At 44.7% G+C, this 20,323-nt stretch overlaps 1 protein-coding gene across 4 annotated transcripts in view; it reads right to left on the minus strand.

The window, feature by feature from the left end:
* Positions 1-7,070, minus strand: part of LOC134928238 (kinesin-like protein KIF20A) — an 81,262-nt gene extending 74,192 nt beyond the window's left edge. For 3 of the 4 annotated variants that reach the window (XM_063923744.1, XM_063923747.1, XM_063923746.1), the window contains exons 1-3: positions 7,028-7,070; positions 6,412-6,530; positions 5,547-5,630 (exon numbers count right to left, since the gene is read on the minus strand). In XM_063923744.1, the coding sequence (XP_063779814.1) occupies positions 5,547-5,630; positions 6,412-6,522 (195 nt within the window). In that variant the 5' untranslated portion in view covers positions 6,523-6,530; positions 7,028-7,070. Of the gene's footprint in view, positions 1-5,546; positions 5,631-6,411; positions 6,531-7,015 lie in introns of all 4 variants that reach the window. The other variant, XM_063923745.1, reaches the window with a different exon arrangement.
* Positions 7,071-20,323: the final 13,253 nt, after the last annotated feature.

Genomic DNA, 20,323 nt, shown 5'->3' on the forward strand with positions numbered 1-20,323 from the left:
GTGCGCGCACAAAAAAATGGGGCGTGGCTTCATAGGAAAGGGGCGTGGTCAGTTTTGCTCCCTGTAGCGTTGTGCACCCTGTAGAGCTGTGCCCACAGTAGCTGTTGTGCCCCCTACAGCTGTGCCCCCATTAGTTGTGGCCCCTGCAGCTGTGCCCCCATTAGTTGTGCCCCCTGCAGCTGTGGCCCCATTAGTAGCGCCCAAAAGTAGCTGTGCACCTAGTAAAAAAATAAAAAATACTTACCAGCCCCGTTCCTGTTCCCGATCACTGCACTCTGTCTCCGGCGCCGCTTCTCTGCGCTATGGGAGAGACGTCATGACGTCTCTCCCATAGCGCTGCACAGAAAGGTCCTCTCCATGAAGGGAAACTAGACGCTACCTCACTGCGTGTCTAGATTCCCTTCGTGGAGAGGACCTTTTCAAACCCACCGCCGCCGCCATCCTAGTTAATAGCGGCTCTTGTCACGGCAGCGGCGCCCCGGGCAAAAGTACTGCTTGCCCGTGGCAAGAGCCGCTACTGATGTAACATGATCTTGAGAGATTGAATGTGGGGAACAAAGGACAATTCAGAGTCAAGAATGACACCTAGGCAGCGAGTTTGTGTGGTAGGAATGATTGCCCAGTTCTCAACAGTGATAGAGATATCAGGTTGGAAACTACTATTGGCTGGTTGAAATCTAATTAATTCTGTTTTGGAAATATTAAGTTTGAGGTGGCGAGATGTCATCCAAAATGAAATGGCAGAAAGGCATTCAGAGACACGGCCCAATACAGATGGTGACAAATCAGGGCAGGATAGGAAGATTTGAGTATCATCCACATGCAGATGGTACTGAAATCCGAAAGAGTTGATTAGTTTGCCAAGAGATGTGGTATAGATAGAGAAATGCAGAGGACCTAAGACTGAGCCTTGCGGTACTCCAACTGAGAGAGCAGGGCCGTAACTAGGGTGGGGGGGCTAAGGGGGCATGTGCCCCGGGTGCAGGATTTGAGGGGGCGCCAAGGAGTTACTGAGGAGCAGATTTTTTGTCTTTTTAAAACTCTTCTTTGCCATGCAATGCTGTGACTAGCATGCGGTGCACCGTATAAGCTATAGAAGCGCGCACTGTGCACCCAGTTAGCAGTATCAATCTTCACTTTGCCTACTAGATGGGGGGATTTGGTGTAGTTTATAGGGGGGTGTAGTGCAGTGATGTAGTGTACCATGTAGAGTATTTAGTGTGGTCATGTATTGCAGTATATAGGGGCATGTAGTGCACTGATGTGGTGTAGCATATAAGGGGATGTAGTGTAGCATATAGGGTATGTAGTGCAGTGCATAGGGGCATGTAGTGTAGTGATGTAATCCAGCATGTAGGGGATGTAGTATACTTTAACAACAGCCGAAGTAGTTTCACACAAGGTCTAGCAAAGCTTTTCAGTCGCACTGCTGGCCGCAGTGTGATTGACATGAAGTGGGCGGTTCTGGGTGGTAACTGACTGTTTTCTGGGAGTGTGTGGAAAAACGCAGGCATGTCAGATACAAACGCAGGCGTGCCGGGGGAAACGCAGGTGTGGCTGGCCGAATGCAGGGCGTGTTTGCGACGTCAAAACAGGCACTAAATAGTATGAAGTGATCGCAAGGTAGGAGTAGGTCTGGAGCTGCTCAGAAACGACACAATTTTTTTTTGTAGCCGCGTTGCGATCCTTTCGGTTGCACTTCTGCTAAGCTAAGATACACTCCCAGAGGGCGGCGGCTTAGCGTTTGCGCGGCTGCTAAAAGCAGCTAGCGAGTGAACAACTCGGAATGAGGGCCATAGTGCAATGTATGAGGACACACAGAGGAGCATGTAATTGAACACGCTGGCAGGGCATGTGATGCATAGGGCATTTGAGGCACATAGGGGAATAGTGTTCAGTAGTATCCCCTTTTTTCAAAATTTTTGATAATCTGATTATTTTAGTCTGTTTTTTTTATTTGTGTGATTTTTTTTTTTTTTTTGGGGGGGGGGGGGGGATGTGTGTGTGTGTGTGTGTGTGTGGCAAAATTACTGCCTTGCCCAGGGTGACGGAAATCCTAGTTTTGGCCCTGGAGAGAGGTAGTGAAGAGGAGGTGGAATCAGAGAAACGAACACTGAAGGAGCGATTAGGTAGGTAGGATGAGAACCAAGAAAGGGCTGTGTCCTGAATACCTAGGGATTGTAGTGTTTGTATGAGAAGAGAGTGGTCAACAGTGTCAAAAGCAGCAGGGAGATCAAGGAGAATAAGTAGAGAGTAATGTCCTTTAGATTTAGCAGTGACCAAATCATTCACTACCTTAATCAGTGCTGTCTCTGTGGAGTGTTGGTCACGAAATCCTGACTGAAGTGGGTCCAGTAGGCTGTGTGAGTTAAGAAAGTGTGTGAGGCGAGTGTAGGCAAGTCTCTCAAGTAGCTTGGAGGTGCATGGGAGCTGAGAGATGGGACAGTAGTTTGAGAGAGAGTTAGGGTCAGAATTTTATTTTTTTCAGAATGTGAGTAATCACTGCATGCTTGTATAGAGAAGGAAAGATACCAGTAGACAGAGAGAGATTACAGATTTTCGTTAAGGTTGGGATGAGCACAGCAGACAGAGCTTTACTAATTTGTGAGGGTATAGAGTCAAGGGGAGAGGTATTAGAGTAGACAGATGTAGGATTAAAGGAAGAGAAGGTGTTAGAGGGTTCAGGCAGGGAATTGAGCAGGTTACTTGCTGTGGAAGAGCATACCATTTCATTTTGGATCTTGTCCTTGAAATAGGAAGCAAGATCTTGCGCACTGACAGTGGCTGGTGGGTTGGGTGAGAGAGGGACAAGAACGGATTTAAATGTATTAAAAAGTCGCTTGGGGTTAGAGGCTTGAGCAGAGATGAGAGATTGAAAATATGTTTATTTGGCAGTGTCCAGAGCATCACGATAAGAGTGGTAGGTAGTCTTATATGTGAGAAAGTCACTTGAACTACGAAATTTACGCCACTGGCGTTCTACTTTACATGAGAGTTTTTATAGGTGTCTAGTGTATTTAGAGTGCCACGGTTGACATCTAAGTCTACGTGGAGCGTGATGGGTAGCTGGAGCCACTTCCTCAAGTGCGGTTTCTAGAGCTTGGTTAAGGTGTGACACAGCAGTCTCAGGAGAGGTGAATGTAGAAATTGGTGAGAGCAGTGGTTGCAGAGAGGTAGATAGTTGTTGAAAATTAATAGCGTTAATATTTCTGCGGTTTAGAGGCGTCTTTGTAGACTTCAGGGACATTGAGGTATATTGACCACTGCTGTCTTGTTGGGGTCTCACACCCCAGATCTAGTATTAGGGACCCACCAGAGACAAGATCACCTACAGATGTAGCCACATTCATCCTGGCTACATCCGCACCCCGGCAATAGCAGGGCACAGTCGCGCCTGGGGCGTGCGTGCATCACAGACGTGCACCATTCACATGAATGGGAACGTTTTTGTTCACTGGCATGGCTAGGTGGCAGAACGCCTAGCTGCGCCAGCAGTGCATATTTGCGATGTAGCGAGCGTGGCTACATCTGTAGACACTGGTTGGTGGGCTAATATTTTTTGGGCAAAAATGCATACCAAGCACCTTGAATTGGCTCTATGTTATATTGCAGAGCTTAGTATAATTATTCTGACTAGCAGTTCTTGGTATTGTGGAGTGTGTATCGGCATTGTATTTTCCCACAGAGAACCTAGTTGAAGAAGAAGAAAAAAAGAAAAAAAAAAGAAGAAAAAAAAAAAAAAAAAAAAAGAAGGGGGGGGGGGGGGGGGGACACGGGGGTTTATCTATAATGATAATTCCCTTTTTTTAAAAGAGCAATTCAGGACGCTTGTGACAGCTACAGCTTTGAGCACAGTGTTTAAGGTGGATGTTTACTTCTGTACTGTTGTTACTCTGCAAGATCTACTGTACTTGCTGATGAAGAACAATGATACTTTTCATGACTTGTTCATGTATCGTGTTCTACTCACATGTGGTTCCATATGAAGTGGCCACAAGAAGCTTTAATTTGAAAATTGTTGTAGCCATAGGGATCATGGTGCCTTATAACCAATGCTGAGGCAGGGCATGGATGATCCAATTTGAATGTATATCTCTGATTTATTTTTATTTTTTCCAACAGCTACGTACATTGGGGGTCATTCCGAGTTGATCGCTAGCTGCCGTTCACTGCATAGCGATCAGTGTAAAAAATGGCTAATCTGCGCATGCTCCGTACAGGTGAAAAGTCCATTGTGGTTTTGCACTGGTTCTAGCGACGATTCCAATCGCACAGCTGGCCGCAAGGATATTGACAGAAAGTGGACGTTTCTGGGTGTCAACTGACCATTTTCAGGGAGCGCTTAGAAAAACGCAGGAGTGGCCGAAAAAACGCAGGCGTGGCTGGGCGGGTGTGTGACATCAAAAGCCGTCCCTCAGTCGTTAGAATCAACGCACGCGAAGATTAACTACAGGGCTACTCTTATTTTGCACAAAACCATTTTGTAGGTGCTCTGCTGCACAAGCGTTCGCACTTCTGCAAAGCTAAAATACACTCCCAGTGGGCAGAGACAGTGCGTTTGCATGGCTGCTAAAAACTGATAGCGAGCGATCAACTCGGAATGACCCCCATAATGTGGGTAAGGTGAGATCAGGGAGATTGCTGCAATTTCAGGGAGACTACCTGATGTTCAGGGAGAGTCGGTAAGTATGTATATAATTTGTCCTTAGACGAATGTGTAAGGGAATATGAAAACATAGGTGTTGGTCATTCAGAGAGCTATAGGGGCAATTTAATTGGCTATATGTGAAGTGTGATTCTGGAATAGGACATTATGTCAACAAGCTTAAGTGCTTTCACACACATCTCACAGAGGTGTGCAGGGAAACTACCATAACAGTTATGTGCATTACTGATCATAACTGCATCCCTCCCCCATAGTAGGGATGGCCATCGATGGTGATATGGAAAGTAACCATCAAGGCTGTCAACTATGCAGTGGATAACCATCGATGGTCATCCCTGTTTTTTCACCGACTGGCCCATGGGCCAATCAGAATACAGGGGTGGGGCTTCACATGTGTCGGGGCAAAGCTATGCTCCGTGTCCCAGCACCACATAAAAAAAAAAAAAAAAAAAAAGGAAAAATATTTGGTTATACCTTTCCATCGATGGCAAAAGTATTGTACAGCGTCCATAAAACATCGATGAGTTTGAATCATCGACGGTCATCCTTACTCCATAGATAGCTCACCACCACTAGCTGCACAGAGATGCTAGTCACTTAGGGCTACTTTATCATTTAGTGAAAGCTGAGAATACTGCTGCTGATAAACAAGTGTTAGTTGGCTACCTTATGCAACATGCCTTCTCCACACTTTGATTGTAAATTCATTTGGGCAAGGCTATCCTCACCTTCTATTTTATGTCATGATCCTTTAAAAGTACAGCACTGCACAATAGCTCAACAATAAATAGAGAAGGGGGGGGGGGGTTAGTAGTAGTGATTTGTTTGAACTGAAAAATTAGAAAAGAATAATATATAAATATACATTTTGCACACTAACCTGGGACTCGTTATTTGCAAGCTCTGCCTTTGAAAATGGTCGGACTCTCAAAAATACCTTCAATGGATGTGTTGCTTGATCATTCTAAAGAAAAAAAAAAATTCCACAGACACTAAAAATACTATGATCAGAAGTCCAGAGGTCTGTGGATCTACAAATCTCAATAGGGCATGGGAATAAGCAGGTTCTATGCATTATCTCCATAATGGCAAGGAACTAGTTCCCCTGCTCAATATTTAAAGGATTGACAAATTAAATAACCAATACAGACCGGAAGAAGTTAGGTTATGAAATACTTCTTTCTAAAGATTACCTGTAGTTCACTTTACCAGTCTAGCACAGGGCTACACAATGAAATCTGGTGTCGCATAACTCGCATTGCTTGTAATGAAATTGATTTTAAAACTTGCATGCAACATGTCCAAAGTTTCAAAATTGCTACTCGTTCGGCCCTGTAGAGGAGTATCTTAATTAGGCTTACCATACTATCCCTTTAAACCGGGACACTCATGAATAACACAAATTCTGTGGCTGGCTGGCTGACGCCAAGCCTGCATGCCACCTGGTTTTAGCCACAGAATCTGTGTAATTCAGGACTGTCCAGTTTAAAGGAATAGTCTGTAAATCATAATCTTAACTCCTCACATCACTATATCTAATGTTAAACTAAACTAAAGTTCACAAATAGATTAAAGTACCTTAGCTTGAATAATAATAATAATAATAATAATAATAAAAAAAAAAAGACAGTTTAGTTCTGCCTTTCTTTAACATAACAGTTTTTTAAATAATATTTAGTTATATAATTTTGTACCAAAAAGTAGTCCCAGTTGCAGATGTATATTCCCCCAGAACACCCACTTACCAGTGCTGAGGAGTCAGAGACTAGGGGGTCACCTACAAGACTGCATGATGTGGGATCCAGTACAGAGCTCAGGTCTGCAGGGAACATGGAGCTTTCATCTCTAGTGTCCATTGTACCAACTGCAAAAGTAAACCCACAACTTAGTGCAGCAGCTGAGTCTTAAAGAGAACTGAATATATACACAGGCAAAGCCATGGTTGTGGGTAAAAGCCGGATCAATGCTAAGTCTATTGAAATAGCTGGATCCATATAGAGGCTATTGAAAAACTGGATTAACACTAAATGCACACACTAATTTTGCCCCGATAGAAAAGCCAGATCTATATTAAGTCTATTGAAAAAGCCAGTTCCACACTAAGGGCCTGATTCAGAGGTGAAAGTAAATGCGGCTGTCTGTACATCTTCTGCAGCAGTAACGTATGCTAATGCTCTAGTGTACAGCCATGCATCCGGATGTGCAAGGACTGAGACACTGACTCACAGCGTCTGTACACACTACTGGTGCGTCTTTACATGCACACCGGTTGCAGCCCTATGGTAGGTGCAATTCCTCTGCCTGAGACTGGCGTCCAATGTGAGCAGCTGGGCAGCTGTATGTACTCACATGAGATCCTACCTGTGCATGCGTCCGATTAGTCAAGCCCCTCTTACAACCTAGGGGGTAATTCTGAGTTGATCGCAGCAGCAAGTTTTTTAGCAATTGGGCAAAACCATGTGCAGTGCAGGTGGGGCAGATGTAACATGTGCAGAGAGAGTTAGATTTGGGTGGGGTGTATTCAAACTGAAATCTAAATTGCAGTGTAAAAATAAAGCAGCCAGTATTTACCCTGCACAGAAACAAAATAACCCACCCAAATCTAACTCTCTCTGCAAATGTTATATCTGCCCCCCCCCCCCTGCAGTGCACATGGTTTTGCCCAACTGCTAAAAAATTTCCTGCTGCGATCAACTTGGAATTACCCCCCTAGTCTCTGCCCAGGAATACCCCATACATTGTGTACAGTTCTCAGTGCGTGCATCTGAATCTGTACAGCAATTTATTTATTATTATTATTACCAGTTATTTATATAGTGCACACATATTCTGCAGCGCTTTACAGAGAGAATTTTGGTCCATTCACATCAGTCCCTGCCCTAGTGGAGCTTACAATCTATGTTCCCTACTACATGTATACGCACACACATTCACGCTAGGGTTAATTTTGTTGAGTGCCAGTTGACCTACCAGTATATTTTTGGTTTGTGGGAGGAAACCCACGCAAGTACGGAGAGAATATACAAACTCCACACAGTTAGGGCCATGATGGGAATTGAACCCATGAACTCGGTGCTGTGAGGCAGTAATGTGAACCATTACACCGTCCATACTGCCCTGGCAATTATGTATGAACACCATCAGAATGCATGCGCAGTGCCACTCAGGAACATACATATACCAACCACATCCGACATCAACACTGCGTCAACCTGTGAGTAAGGACCTAAATTCACATGCAGGCACATGCAGATCCACACTCAGGGGCGCTTTAAGAGAGGAGGATGAGGCCTTTGTGCTGCCTCCTCCATTCCTGCTCCATCCTCTCTGCAGGCAGCGCTCGAGAGTTTGAGCACTAGAGGGCTCAGACTCAACTGCGCATTTGCAGATCACCAGGAAAATGGCGTGGTGGACATTTTCCCAGTGATTTCTCTATTACGCATGCGCAGAACACCGTGAAAATGGCCACTGTGCCATTTTCACAGTGATTCCACAGTGCTGCTGACATTGGCGCAGGACTCCAGAGGGGTAAGGAATCAAAAAAATGGGTGCAGTGTATGCGATGGGGGCCCCCTCTGGACTCAGGGGCCCATGTGCACCGCACACACTGCACCCATTATAGATACGCCAGTGCCCACACTACATTCACACATACACCTTGGAAAGAGATAAAATTATAAAATTGGGAGAGATAAAATGGGTCTATTTACTAAGCCTTGGATGGAAATAAAGTGGATGGAGATAAAGTACCAGCCAATCAGCTGCATGTCACAGGCTGTGTTTGAAAAATGACAGGAGCTTATTGGCTGATACTTTAACTTCATTCACTTTATCTCCACCCAAGGCTTAGTAAATAGACCCCAAAGTACCAACCAGCTCCTGTTATTTTTGAAACACGGGGCATCATTTCTGCTTGTATGCAATGGGCGATTATCACGCAATGGGGTGATTATTGGCAGACTGCGCATGTGCTTATAGCAATGCGCATGCGGGAAGGGGCCGCTGCAATCTCACTCGCAATGATAATTTCATGGAGAAGTGACTGACAGGAAGTGACTGTTAACAGAGAGTTTATCGGGAGTGGTTCGGAAAACGCAGGTGAATCATGGCTGTTTTCGGGGTGTGTATCTGCCGCCAGCTGCGGCCTTGTACGTGTAAAATGGTGTATGTGCCGCTATTGCGTAGCCATAGACCAACCCTTCTACCCGATGTTCCTCATTTTTGCATGTAGGCTGCAAATGTGTAAGTGGTTGCAATGAGTCCGGTGGGCGTCTCTTTTCATTTCTGAGCAGCATTTTCCATTGCTAACATTAGCAGCTCCGTAGCCTAGAGATTCACAATTTGCATACAAACATGAATTAGGCCCACAGCCTGTAAAATGTAAGGTAGAAGCTGATTGGCTAGTACTTTACCTCTCATAATTTTATCTCTCTCCGAGCTTTTAGTGGATCTGGATTTTTCAATAGACAAGGTATGGCTCTAGCTTTTCTGGGAGTGTAAAAGTAGTGTGGATCCAGCTTTTCTGTGTGTGCATGCTTGTGAATTTAGGGCCTGATTTGGAGATGTACACCTGATACTTTATGTACATCTCAGATTGTTAGAGATTGTGCATGCGCCAGTCTCCTGTGAGACTGCTCGCAGTCCGCTCTTAGCTGCAGTATGATTGACATCCTGCAGTGTTTGGAGCGAGGAGCATGCTCAGACTGGCCCACAGGGGTACAGGAGAAACCACCGGTAGGCCCTACTGCCTGGGAGCCCTCCTCCTCTAGGGATCAGGTTCTAGACTGTGCACTTGAATTATATATTATACATATGTTACCTTATACTGCACAGGATTATGATGTATTCTCTACAGTGCATTGCTGTCATTAATCTGGCACATTATCATGCATGCACTAGCATTAATTACTATATAAATTATCAAGGAGTACAGAACAGGTACTCTAAAATGGTTAGCCAAACCTCAGTGGTGGCTGTCCACATCCCCTTTGGAGGCTGGCCACACTTCTAATCAGAGCCGGCCCTAGGCATAGGCAAACTAGGCAAATGCAGAGGGCATTTGGTATGCCCAGGGGCACAAGCAGCTTCTGCTGATTAAAATGATATGCGGCATGCCTATATTCTGTGTGTGACTGCGGCTGTATCTGCATATGAAATGCTACATTACAGTGTATTCCTGGAAATCACTGTAATGTAGCATTTTGTATGCAGATACAGCCACAGTCGCACAAAGAATATAGGCATGCAGCCTATCATTCTAATCAGCAGAAGCTGCTTGTGCATACTAGCCACATAGTAATGAAAATAAGATGCATTTTCATCAAAAAAGGTACACAACATTAGCAGAGATGGCCGGGAGCTGCCAGCTGACTAACGCCAGGCATCTCATGCTGCATGGTGTATTGAGGCAAGATGTATGAGTACACATCTGTATCCAAGCAGAGGCAAAAGGTCACAGTGTTAGCAGCCATGTGAGTGCTGTGTGCGGGTGGGTTGGTTTTGCAGTAGTGTTCAGCATATGTGTAAGGGGCTTTATGTGTGTCATGTGTATATGCATTAATAATGTTCGGCATATGTGTAAGGGGCATTATGTGTGTCATGTGTATATGCATTAATAATGTTCGGCATATGTGTAAGGGGCATTATGTGTGTCATGTGTATATGCATTAATAATATTTGGTATATATGTAAGAGGCATTATGTGTGTCATTATGTGTATAAGGACATTAATAACGTGTGTCATATGTGTAAGGGGCACTACTGTGTGGTAATATGTGTATAAATGCATTACTAATGTGTGGCATTATGTGTATAAAGTGCTCTACTGTATGGTGTAACATATAGAAAGGGCAGTACTGTGTGGTCTAATGTGAATAGAGAGCAATATGGTGTGGTGTAATGTGAATAAGGGGCACTACTGTGAGGAGTAACGTATGTAAGGTAAAGTGGTACTACTGTGTGATGTAATGTGAATTAGGGATACTATTGTGAGGAGTAACCTATATAAGATAAAGTGTTAGTACCTTACTGTGTGATGTAACATGAATTAGGGACACTATCACATGATAAAATGTGAATAAAGTTGCACTACTGGGTGGCATAATTTGAGTCGGGGGTACTATTTTGTGGCCATACCCCTTCCCAGCAAGGACACGCCCCTTTTTGGCCTGTGCACTGAATGTACTCACTATTCCTATTTAAAATATAGGGGGTAGGAGCACCAAAATGAGGACTGCTGTGTTTTTGAGGAGTGATGGTGCTGGAAAAGGGGTGCTGGGTCAGAGGCAGAACTAGCAGCAGTGCTAGGGGGCACCAGTCAAAATCTTGCCTAGGGCATCATATTGGGTAGGGCTGGCTCTGCCTCTAATCATGGGCCCCTACCACTGCATACCCCCAGTGGGCCCTTCATGCTCCAGTCCGACACTGGCGGGGAGTAACAATGGGGACATGCCGAGGCCAGGGTCTGCGTCTTCTCATGCAGGCTTCCTGGCCACGGCTAAGCTGTTCCACTGGTTATTGTGAGCAAGCTGAGGGTTATTCAGAGAACCAATAGTTGCAATGAGGATCTGAGGCTGCATTTTCGGATGTAGCACTCGGATCTGCAATGTATACAGGAGGCAATTATTTTACAGTATCCAGACTATAGACTATACACTAAAAAGGTCTACAGTCAATATGTCTATCATTAGTGGTAGACATGCATTAGGTCGACAGGTTCAAAAGGTCAACATGTAGAAGGTAGACAGTTCAAAAGGTCGACAGGTTCAAAAGGTTGACACACATGGATGGTAGACACACGTTTTTCCATTTTATTCAACTTTTTCATACTTTACCATCCACATGGATTGCAATTGGGAATAGTAACCTGTGCCAAGCGCAGGGGTAGTGGAGTGTGGTACCTTGCCTGAAGCATGGCGGGCAGACGTGGTTCACTAATAGGGCTTGTTTGTGGCAGAAAAGTGATCACCTATTACTGACTCCTCTCACTGCATCATGGGCAAGTAACTTCATCAGGCTCCTACACCGTCACCAGGAAATGCTTACTTCTGGGTATGCGTGGTCAAACTGCTGAGACACTGGCTGGTTGTTGTCAGCTAATTTCTCTCTGGTCTGTAATACCCCTTATTCACTGATGCAATATATTTGAAATTTGAGAGGACTCCCACACCAGAAATATGAATATGCTGATGACTCAAAGAGAATATATCATTATACTATTCTTGGAAAATAATCCCCATATTTAAATCAAAATGGTGCTACTAGCTGGTTCAATATATATACACAACCAAAAAGAAAAAGAAAGAATCAGTTTAATTACAGCAGCACTTCCCACAAAAATATATTTTAATTGTACTTTCTTCAATAGCGCAAAAAAAATCCAAAAATACCCACTACCCATATGTGATGTATATATCTATTAATATCACATATAAGGTATTATATGCTCCCTTTGTTCTTGGTATCATAGAAAAGCAAAGTATATAAAATATACAGATAGAAAACCGTAGAGAAAAATTAGAAAGAAAAAATTATTCTGTGTAAATAAAAATGTGATTTTAAAACAATTGCTTATGCACGGTTTATTCGAGATATTTTTTTATTCTTTTATATGTTTAAATTTATGTTCCACTCATAGAACTTCACTGTAAATTCTTCCTGGTAATGATATTACATGATTGTTACAAATGTAGCAATATATTCATAGTGGTCACAAATGTAGCAGTGTAGTCACAGGTGTTTACTCCTTCCCTCTTCTGTAGTTACTTTTGTAACATAGGCCCTCATTCCGAGTCGTTCGCTCGGTATTTTTCATAGCATCGCAATGAAAATCCGCTTAGTACGCATGTGCAATATTCGCACTGCGACTGCGCCAAGTAATTTAACAATGAAGATAGTATTTTTACTCACGGCTTTTTCATCGCTCCGGCGATCGTAATGTGATTGACAGGAAATGGGTGTTACTGGGCGGAAACACGGCGTTTTATGGGCGTGTGGATGAAAACGCTACCGTTTCCGGAAAAAACGCAGGAGTGGCTGGAGAAACGGGGGAGTGTCTGAGCGAACGCTGGGTGTGTTTGTGACGTCAAACCAGGAACGACAAGCACTGAACTGATCGCACAGGCAGAGTAATGTTGAAGTTACTCAGAAACTGCAAAGTAGTTTGTAATCGCAATATTGCGATTACATCGGTCGCAATTTTAAGAAGCTAAGATACACTCCCAGTAGGCGTAGGCTTAGCGTGTGTAACTCTGCTAAATTCGCCTTGCGACCGATCAACTCGGAATGAGGGCCATAATTGCTTCACTGTGAACCAGCTAAATGTATTATTAGCAGCTTCTATAATGTGGGATATATTTTCATTGTAAACGGTTAGATATGTCACGTTACACAATGGTGGTCATTCCGAGTTGATCGCTAGCTGCATTTGTTCGCAGCGCAGCGATCAGGTTAAAAAACGGCAGTTCTGCGCATGCGTATGCGGCGCAATACGCACGCGCGATGTACTGGCACAATGAACTATGTAGTTTTGCACAGGGTCTAGCGATGCATTTCAGTCGCACTGGTTGCCACAGAGTGATTGACGTGAAGTGGGCGTTTCTGGGTGGCAACTGACCGTTTTCAGGCAGTGTGCGGAAAAACGCAGGCATGCCAGGGAAAACGCAGGTGTGGCTGGGCGAACGCTGGGCGGGTGTGACGTCAAATCTGGAACTGAATGGTCTGAAGTGATCGCAAGCGCTGAGTAGGTTTTGAGTTACTCTGAAACTACACAAAAAATTTTTGCAGGCGCTTTGCGATTAAAACGTTCGCACTTCTGCTAAGCTAAAATACACTCCCAGTGGGTGGCGGCATAGCATTTGCACGGCTGCTAAAAACTGCTAGTGAGCGATCAACTCGGAATGACCCCCAATGTTAGTTAATTCTAATCACAGCACATACAGTTTTTTATTGTTATTACTATTATATGTATCAAGTCAACTGAGACAATAGTTTGAACCAAGAATCTGCTGGATAGCGTTCTTGCTGAAAAATCCAACCTCATGTGTCCATTAATATCTGGTATTTCCAAATGAATGCTCCTATTATACCCCTTTCACATCGCACTAAAAACCCGGTATCGACACGGCATATTGCCGTGTCGAAACGGGTCCGTGTGCGATGTGAAAGGTCCTTTGGTGAATTAGCGGGTCGTCTGACCCGGTAATTCAACCCGGTAAAAAAGAAGGGTTATTACCGGGTTGATTACCGGGTCAGGCGCAGTGTGAATGGGAGCCGTTCCGATGCGACACAGCTCCCATTCACAGTATAGGCAAAGGCGGCGCAGGAGATGAGCTCATCTCCCGGCGCCGCCTCCACCCCCGCCCCTGCTGCTGCTGCGCCCTCCGCTGCTATGGCAACCGACCCGGTATATTGCCGGGTCGGAAAGCCAGCAACGGAGCGCAAATGCCGGATCCCACCCGGTAAGTACACGTTTCTCTTACCGGGTAGGATCCGGCATTTGCGATGTGAAAGCAGCATTATTTACATACACACTCCCCTTGCACCCAGATTTAATACCGTTTCAGACCAGACTCATACCATAAGATTTAACATATATTATCATTCTTTTCTTGCTGTCGACAACCACATTATATAGAAAATTAATACATAGTGTCTCTTAATAATTGTGTCCTTTATATGAAGTTATTTTGGTAGTGATGCCCGATATTGATTCACATCAATAAATGTTATCACATACTGTACACTATTATTATTAGTGAGTGATCCTCATTAGTTCTATAATGAAGTCAAGGAAAAGAAAGAGTGTTTGTGACAAGGAGCAGTGTAATGATCACAGACATTAATGCTCTGGAAAACAGAAAAAAAATGGATGTTCAGACAAATTGTTTAAAACCATTTGATTTAATCAATTCATTTGAATGGCTAACTTTGTCTATTTCAAAAACTCAAAACCTGATTAGATTTCACTAGTTATGACTATACAATTACTTAGGACAGAGGTTCCAAAACTTGGGGGATAACTCAGACCTGATCACTGCTGTGCGTATTTGCACAGCGGGCGATCAGGTCCAAACTGTGCATGCGTATGCACCGCAATACACAGGCGTGTTTGTACAGGTAAAAAGCGGATCAGTGTTCAGCAATGGGTTTGTGCAACGGATCCGTTCGCATGGGTGATTGCAAGGAGATTGGCAGGAAGAAGGCATTTGTGGGTGTCAACTGACTGTTTTCTGGGAGTGTCTGGAAAAATGCAGGCATGTCCATGCGTTTGCAGGGAGAGTTCTTGACGTCAGTTCTGGTCCCGGACAGGCTGATGTGATCGCAGCGGCTGAGTAAGTCCTGGCCAACTCAGAAACTGCACAAAATCTGTTTGTACAGCTCTGCTACACATGTTCACACACTTGCACAGCAAAAATACACTTCCCCTGTAGGCGGCGACTATCTGATCGCAGCAGTGCAAAGATCGCTTGCTAGCGATCAGGTCTGAATTAAGCCCTTGGTCCCCAAGGCACCCTAATGGTCCACTCTTTAACCATGCTTGGGCACAGGTAACTTAATTAGTACCTCAGTTTGATTTAACCATCTGTGCTCAGCTACGGATATCATTAGGGTGCCTTGACAGTTTGGGAACCACTGATTTAGGGGGAAATTTATCAAAGCTTGGAGACCAATAAAGTGGAGAGAGATAGTGCTAACCAGTCAGCTCCTGACACTTTTCAAGCTGCATTTGAAAAATGACTTGGAAGCTGAGGGGTTGGGTACTTCCTATGACAATTAGTAAGTCCACATATAACCAATTGATTAGTTTCTGGCTAATCAGCCATGTTCACAGCATGATGAGCAGATACATTTTCTCAGGCTATTCACTTTAGCACCATGACTCAATTACTTTGTTGTGGTCATTACACCATTTCTAGGTCTTAACTAACAAGCTTGAGATCGCAACACACCCTAAATGTAAGTTATACTGTGGGATAGTTTGTGAATGCAGTCCAAGTAGATGAATGTGTGGAGTAGCCATGGGCACATAGGGGTATATTTACTAAGCCTTGGAGAGAGATACAGTGGACGGAGATAAAGTACCAACCAGCTTCTAACTGCCATTTTTCAAACAGCTTGTAACATGACAGTTAGGAGCTGATTGGTTGGTACTTTATCTCCATCCACAGCTTAGTAAATGAAACTCATAGTAACTAGTAGATGATACATTGATCATAGGGCCTAATTCAGACCTGATCGGTGCTATGCATTTTCACACAGCAGTGATCAGGTCTGAACTGCGCATGCACTGTCAAAGAAATCATCTGAGATCCGATCAGATGAGGTAGGGCGTCCCACTTGGAAAGGATTAACCGTTGTAGTGGGCGGGAGTGAAATTGAGCGTACTCTACCATGTCGAAGGTCGACACCATCAGGCCAAGTACTTGCATCGCCAAGTGTATTGACACTCTGGGATGACGAATGAAGCATCTTATCCTGTCCTGAAGCTTCAGGACTTTGTCTGGAGACAGAAACAGTCTTTGACTGTGCGTGTCCAAGAGTGCCCCTAGGTGCACCATGCTTTGATCTGGGACCAGCGAGGACTTCTTCCAATTGATTAGCCACCTATGGGTTTGCAGGAAGGTCACTGTCAGTTACAGATTACTGAGGAGGACTTTGTGGGAATTTGCCAGACTCAGCAGGTCATCCAAGTACAGCAGGATTCTGACTCCCTGGCGACGGAGGTGGGCCGTCATCACGGCCATGACCTTGGTGAAGATCCGAGGAGCCGTACCCAGTCCAAATGGCAGAGTCTGGAATTGGTAGTGAAGGTCGCCAATAGCAAACTGCAAGAACTGCTGATGTGACATGGCAATAGGAATATACAGATATGCATCCGGTATATCCAGGGATACCATATAGTCTCCGGGTTCCATAGCCAGTACAATGGAGCACAGCGTTTCCATACGAAAACTGGGCACTCTCACAAACTTGTTCAGAGATTTGAGATTTAGTATAGGCTGGAAGGACCAATTAGGTTTCGGGACCAGAAACAGGGTTGAGAAATAACCTCAGCCTCTCCTTGACTGAGGTACTGGCACAACCACTCCTGTACTCAGGAGGGAACTCACCACAGTTTGTAGAGCTTGCACCTTTAATGGGTCCAAAGGGAGAGCCGTAGTGCAGAAATAGCGAGGGGGATGTCTCTTCGAGGAGACAGCGTACCCGTGAGAGACAACTTCCAGTACCCATGCATCTGAAGTGGTCTTTAACCAGACCTGAGCGAACTGCAGAAGTCGGCCTCCCACCCTGGGATCCCCTAGAGGGAGGCCCACCTTGTCATTTAGCAGGCTTGTCATGTTTTGAAGCAGGCTGATGGGCTGCCCAGGATTGTTTCGCCTTGGGCATTGTGGTTTTGGCACAAGATTGTCTCGGTATGCTTGACCTTTTGCTTTCCCTTGAGGCCGCAAGGACCAAAAAGTAATACCTTTTGCCTTGTGTGCAGAAGGATTAGTACTGGGGAGAAAAGCCATCTTATCAGCTGCTAATTCAGACACTATTTAATTTAGGTCTTCCCCAAACAAAATGTCCCCAGTCAAGGGGAGTACCTCCAAGGTCTTTTTGGAGTCCAGGTCCACTTTCCATGACCTAAACCGCAGTATGCGGTGAGCCAGGACAGATGTGGTTGACGCCTTGGCTGCCAATATACAAGCCTCAGAGGACGCATCCTGAACATAATAGGTGGCGGTGGTAATGTGAGACAGGTATTGTCTGGCATTGTCAGATATATTCTCAGGCAGCTCTTCATCTAATGCCTGAATCCAAGCCTCAATACATTTTGTAGCCCAAGAGGCAGCTATAGTGGGTCTATGAATAGCTCCAGTAAGGGAGTATATAGACTTCAGGCATCCCTCCACATGCTTATTTGTCGGTTCCTTCAGTGAGGTGACAGGCAGAGTGGATAACACCACCAGACGGGTGACATGAGAATCCACCGGTGGGTGGAGTTTCGCATTTGTTTCATAATTCTTCCCTGGATTAGACCAGGGTTCCCGTCTGATGTCCACAAGATGATCAGAATGTGGTAATACAGTTTTAACCACCTTCTGCTGTTTAAACTTGTCAGTGTTCTTTGCCACTTGTCAGTGTTCTTTGCCACAGTAGTGGAATCCTTATTATCAGTGATTTGGACGATATGCTTAATAGCAACCACTAAAACAGGGACATCAATCTGCAAGGGAGAATCCTCATCAGTAACACAGGATTCAGTATCTGACAAGACCGTATGCTCCCACTCCTCTTCAGATGAAACATCAGAGAGGTTTGTGGATTGAGAGGAGGAAGCAGCCCGCTTAGGGGACCCAGAGACACGGGAGTCACCTGGTGTAGATTTCTGTCTAACCAGAGACTGATTCAATTGCTGTAGTTGGTTAGACAAATTTTCCGCCCGAGGCAGATTAACCATAGGGACAATATTTGGTGGTAGTGGCAACGGTGGTTCCATAGGGGGCGCTAGGTGTTCCACCAGAGTAGCCAGTAGGTTGGCAAACTCAGCCCAGGGTGGCTCCTGTGTAGATGCATGAGCTGCAGACTGACTGGGAGGTGCATGGCAATTAGTACACAGACCATCATATAACACTTCCCCCTCTGGTAAATCCTTGGATGCATGATGCAGGAGCTTCCACTGATTTATTGCACTTTCTGTTAGATATTATGTGAGAATGCAACAACAGGGCGACTTAGTACGATAAGGCCAGACAAATTACAATACCTGCGAATAGAATCCGGTATTATGTGACTGAAACACAGTAGAATATATGTATTGTATAAATACTGTGTAATACTATATTATTTGACCCAAACGCACCTAGCCCAGGGTACAGAATATAGTGACAGTTGTATCTGAGAAACACTGAGAGTGAAACCACACAGCAGATACAGGGCACAGTCACAGACAATGCAAAAATATTCGTTATGGTAAAACTTGCCGTTGATAACGTTATTTCTCCTAAATCCACAGGATTACATTGGGATATGATGACACGACAGCGGCTTTGCACCAATCGGTCAAAGGTTTTGGCCTCCCAGCATGCCACAGGCCCGTCCATATAGTCTCGCCTCCTGGCTCAGTCAAATCAATTGTTTTTCCAAAGCTCAAGGCAGGAGCATCATAGAGAGCTCTAATCAGGCGAGAAGAACACACATGCACACCCTTCTGTACAAGAAGTAAGAGGTTAGTGAGTGAAAGACTCCTAAAATCAGGTGCATCAGGGTGGGATCCCTGTGGATCCTATGGACGTAGGAGAAATAACGTTATCAACGGTAAGATTTACCATAATATTTCTCTGGCAGAGTCCATAGGTTATCCACAGGATAACATTGGGATTTCCCAAAGCAATTTAGTGGTGGGGACGCTCCTGATTGGACAGGAGAATCCTTCACCTGAATTCAGCGTCATCAGATGCAAAGGTATCAAAGGCATAATGTCTAATGAATGTGTTAATGGAAGACCATGTGGCTGCCTTACATATATGTTCTGCTGAAGCACTACGCTGTGCTACCCATGATGGACCTACATTACGAGTAGAGTGAGAAGAGACATTAGCCGGAACAGGGAGATCAGCCTGAGAATATGCTTCTGAAATCGTCATCCGAAGCCATCTTGCCAGTGTCTGCTTATCAGGAGGCCATCCTCTCTTGTGAAATCCGTAGAGAATGAAGAGAGAATCTGTCTTTCTGATGGCACTGGTACGATCCACGTAGACCCTTAAAGCACGGACCACGTCCAGTGATGCATCTCCAGCAGAAAGGCCCGGTACCTGGAAAGCCGGGACTACAATTTCTTCATTAAGGTGGAATTCAGACACCATCTTCGGAAGATACCCAGATCTAGTTCTGAGAACTGCTTTATCTGGATAAAAAATCAGAAATGGGGAATGACATGATAATGCCCCTAAATAGGATACTCTTCTAGCTGACACCATAGCCAGTAGAAAGAGAACTTTAGCTGTCAACCATTTAAGATCCACTTTATTAAGTGGTTAAAATGGGGCAACTTGAAGGGATTTCAGGACTAGACTTAAGTCCCAAGGCACTGTAGGAGGAACAAAAGGAGGATGAATGCGCAGCATTCCCTGGAAAAAAGTACGCACATCCTGTAAATTGGCAATTTTCTTTTGGTACCATACATTCAACGCCGACACCTGCACTCTCAAGGAATCCACCTTCAAACCTTTATCCATTCCTGCCGGAAGGAATGCTAAGACCCTGGAAACTCTGAAAGACTTAGGGTCCATTTTCCGTTCACTGCACCAATGAATACATGTTTGCCATATTCGGTGATAAATGCGAGCTGAGGAAGGTTGCCTTTCTCTGAGCATAGTTTGAATTACCTGAAGTGAGAATCCTCTTGACTTCGGGATAGAGGTTTCAAGAGCCACGCCGTCAAAGACAGTCGTTCCAGATGTCTGTGATAACAAGGACCCTGCATCAGTAGATCTGGACGTTGAGGGAGCATAAGTGGAACATCCATCGACATCCTCTGCAGATCTGTGTACCAATTTCTTCTGGGCCAAGCTGGAGCTATTATTATCACGGCACCTTTTCCTTGCTTTATCTTTCTCACCACCCTGGATAACAGGGTGATCGGCGGAAACAGATAAGCCAGATGAAAATCAC

Source organism: Pseudophryne corroboree, chromosome 5 (genome assembly GCF_028390025.1).
Source record: "Pseudophryne corroboree isolate aPseCor3 chromosome 5, aPseCor3.hap2, whole genome shotgun sequence".
NCBI lineage: Eukaryota > Metazoa > Chordata > Amphibia > Anura > Myobatrachidae > Pseudophryne > Pseudophryne corroboree.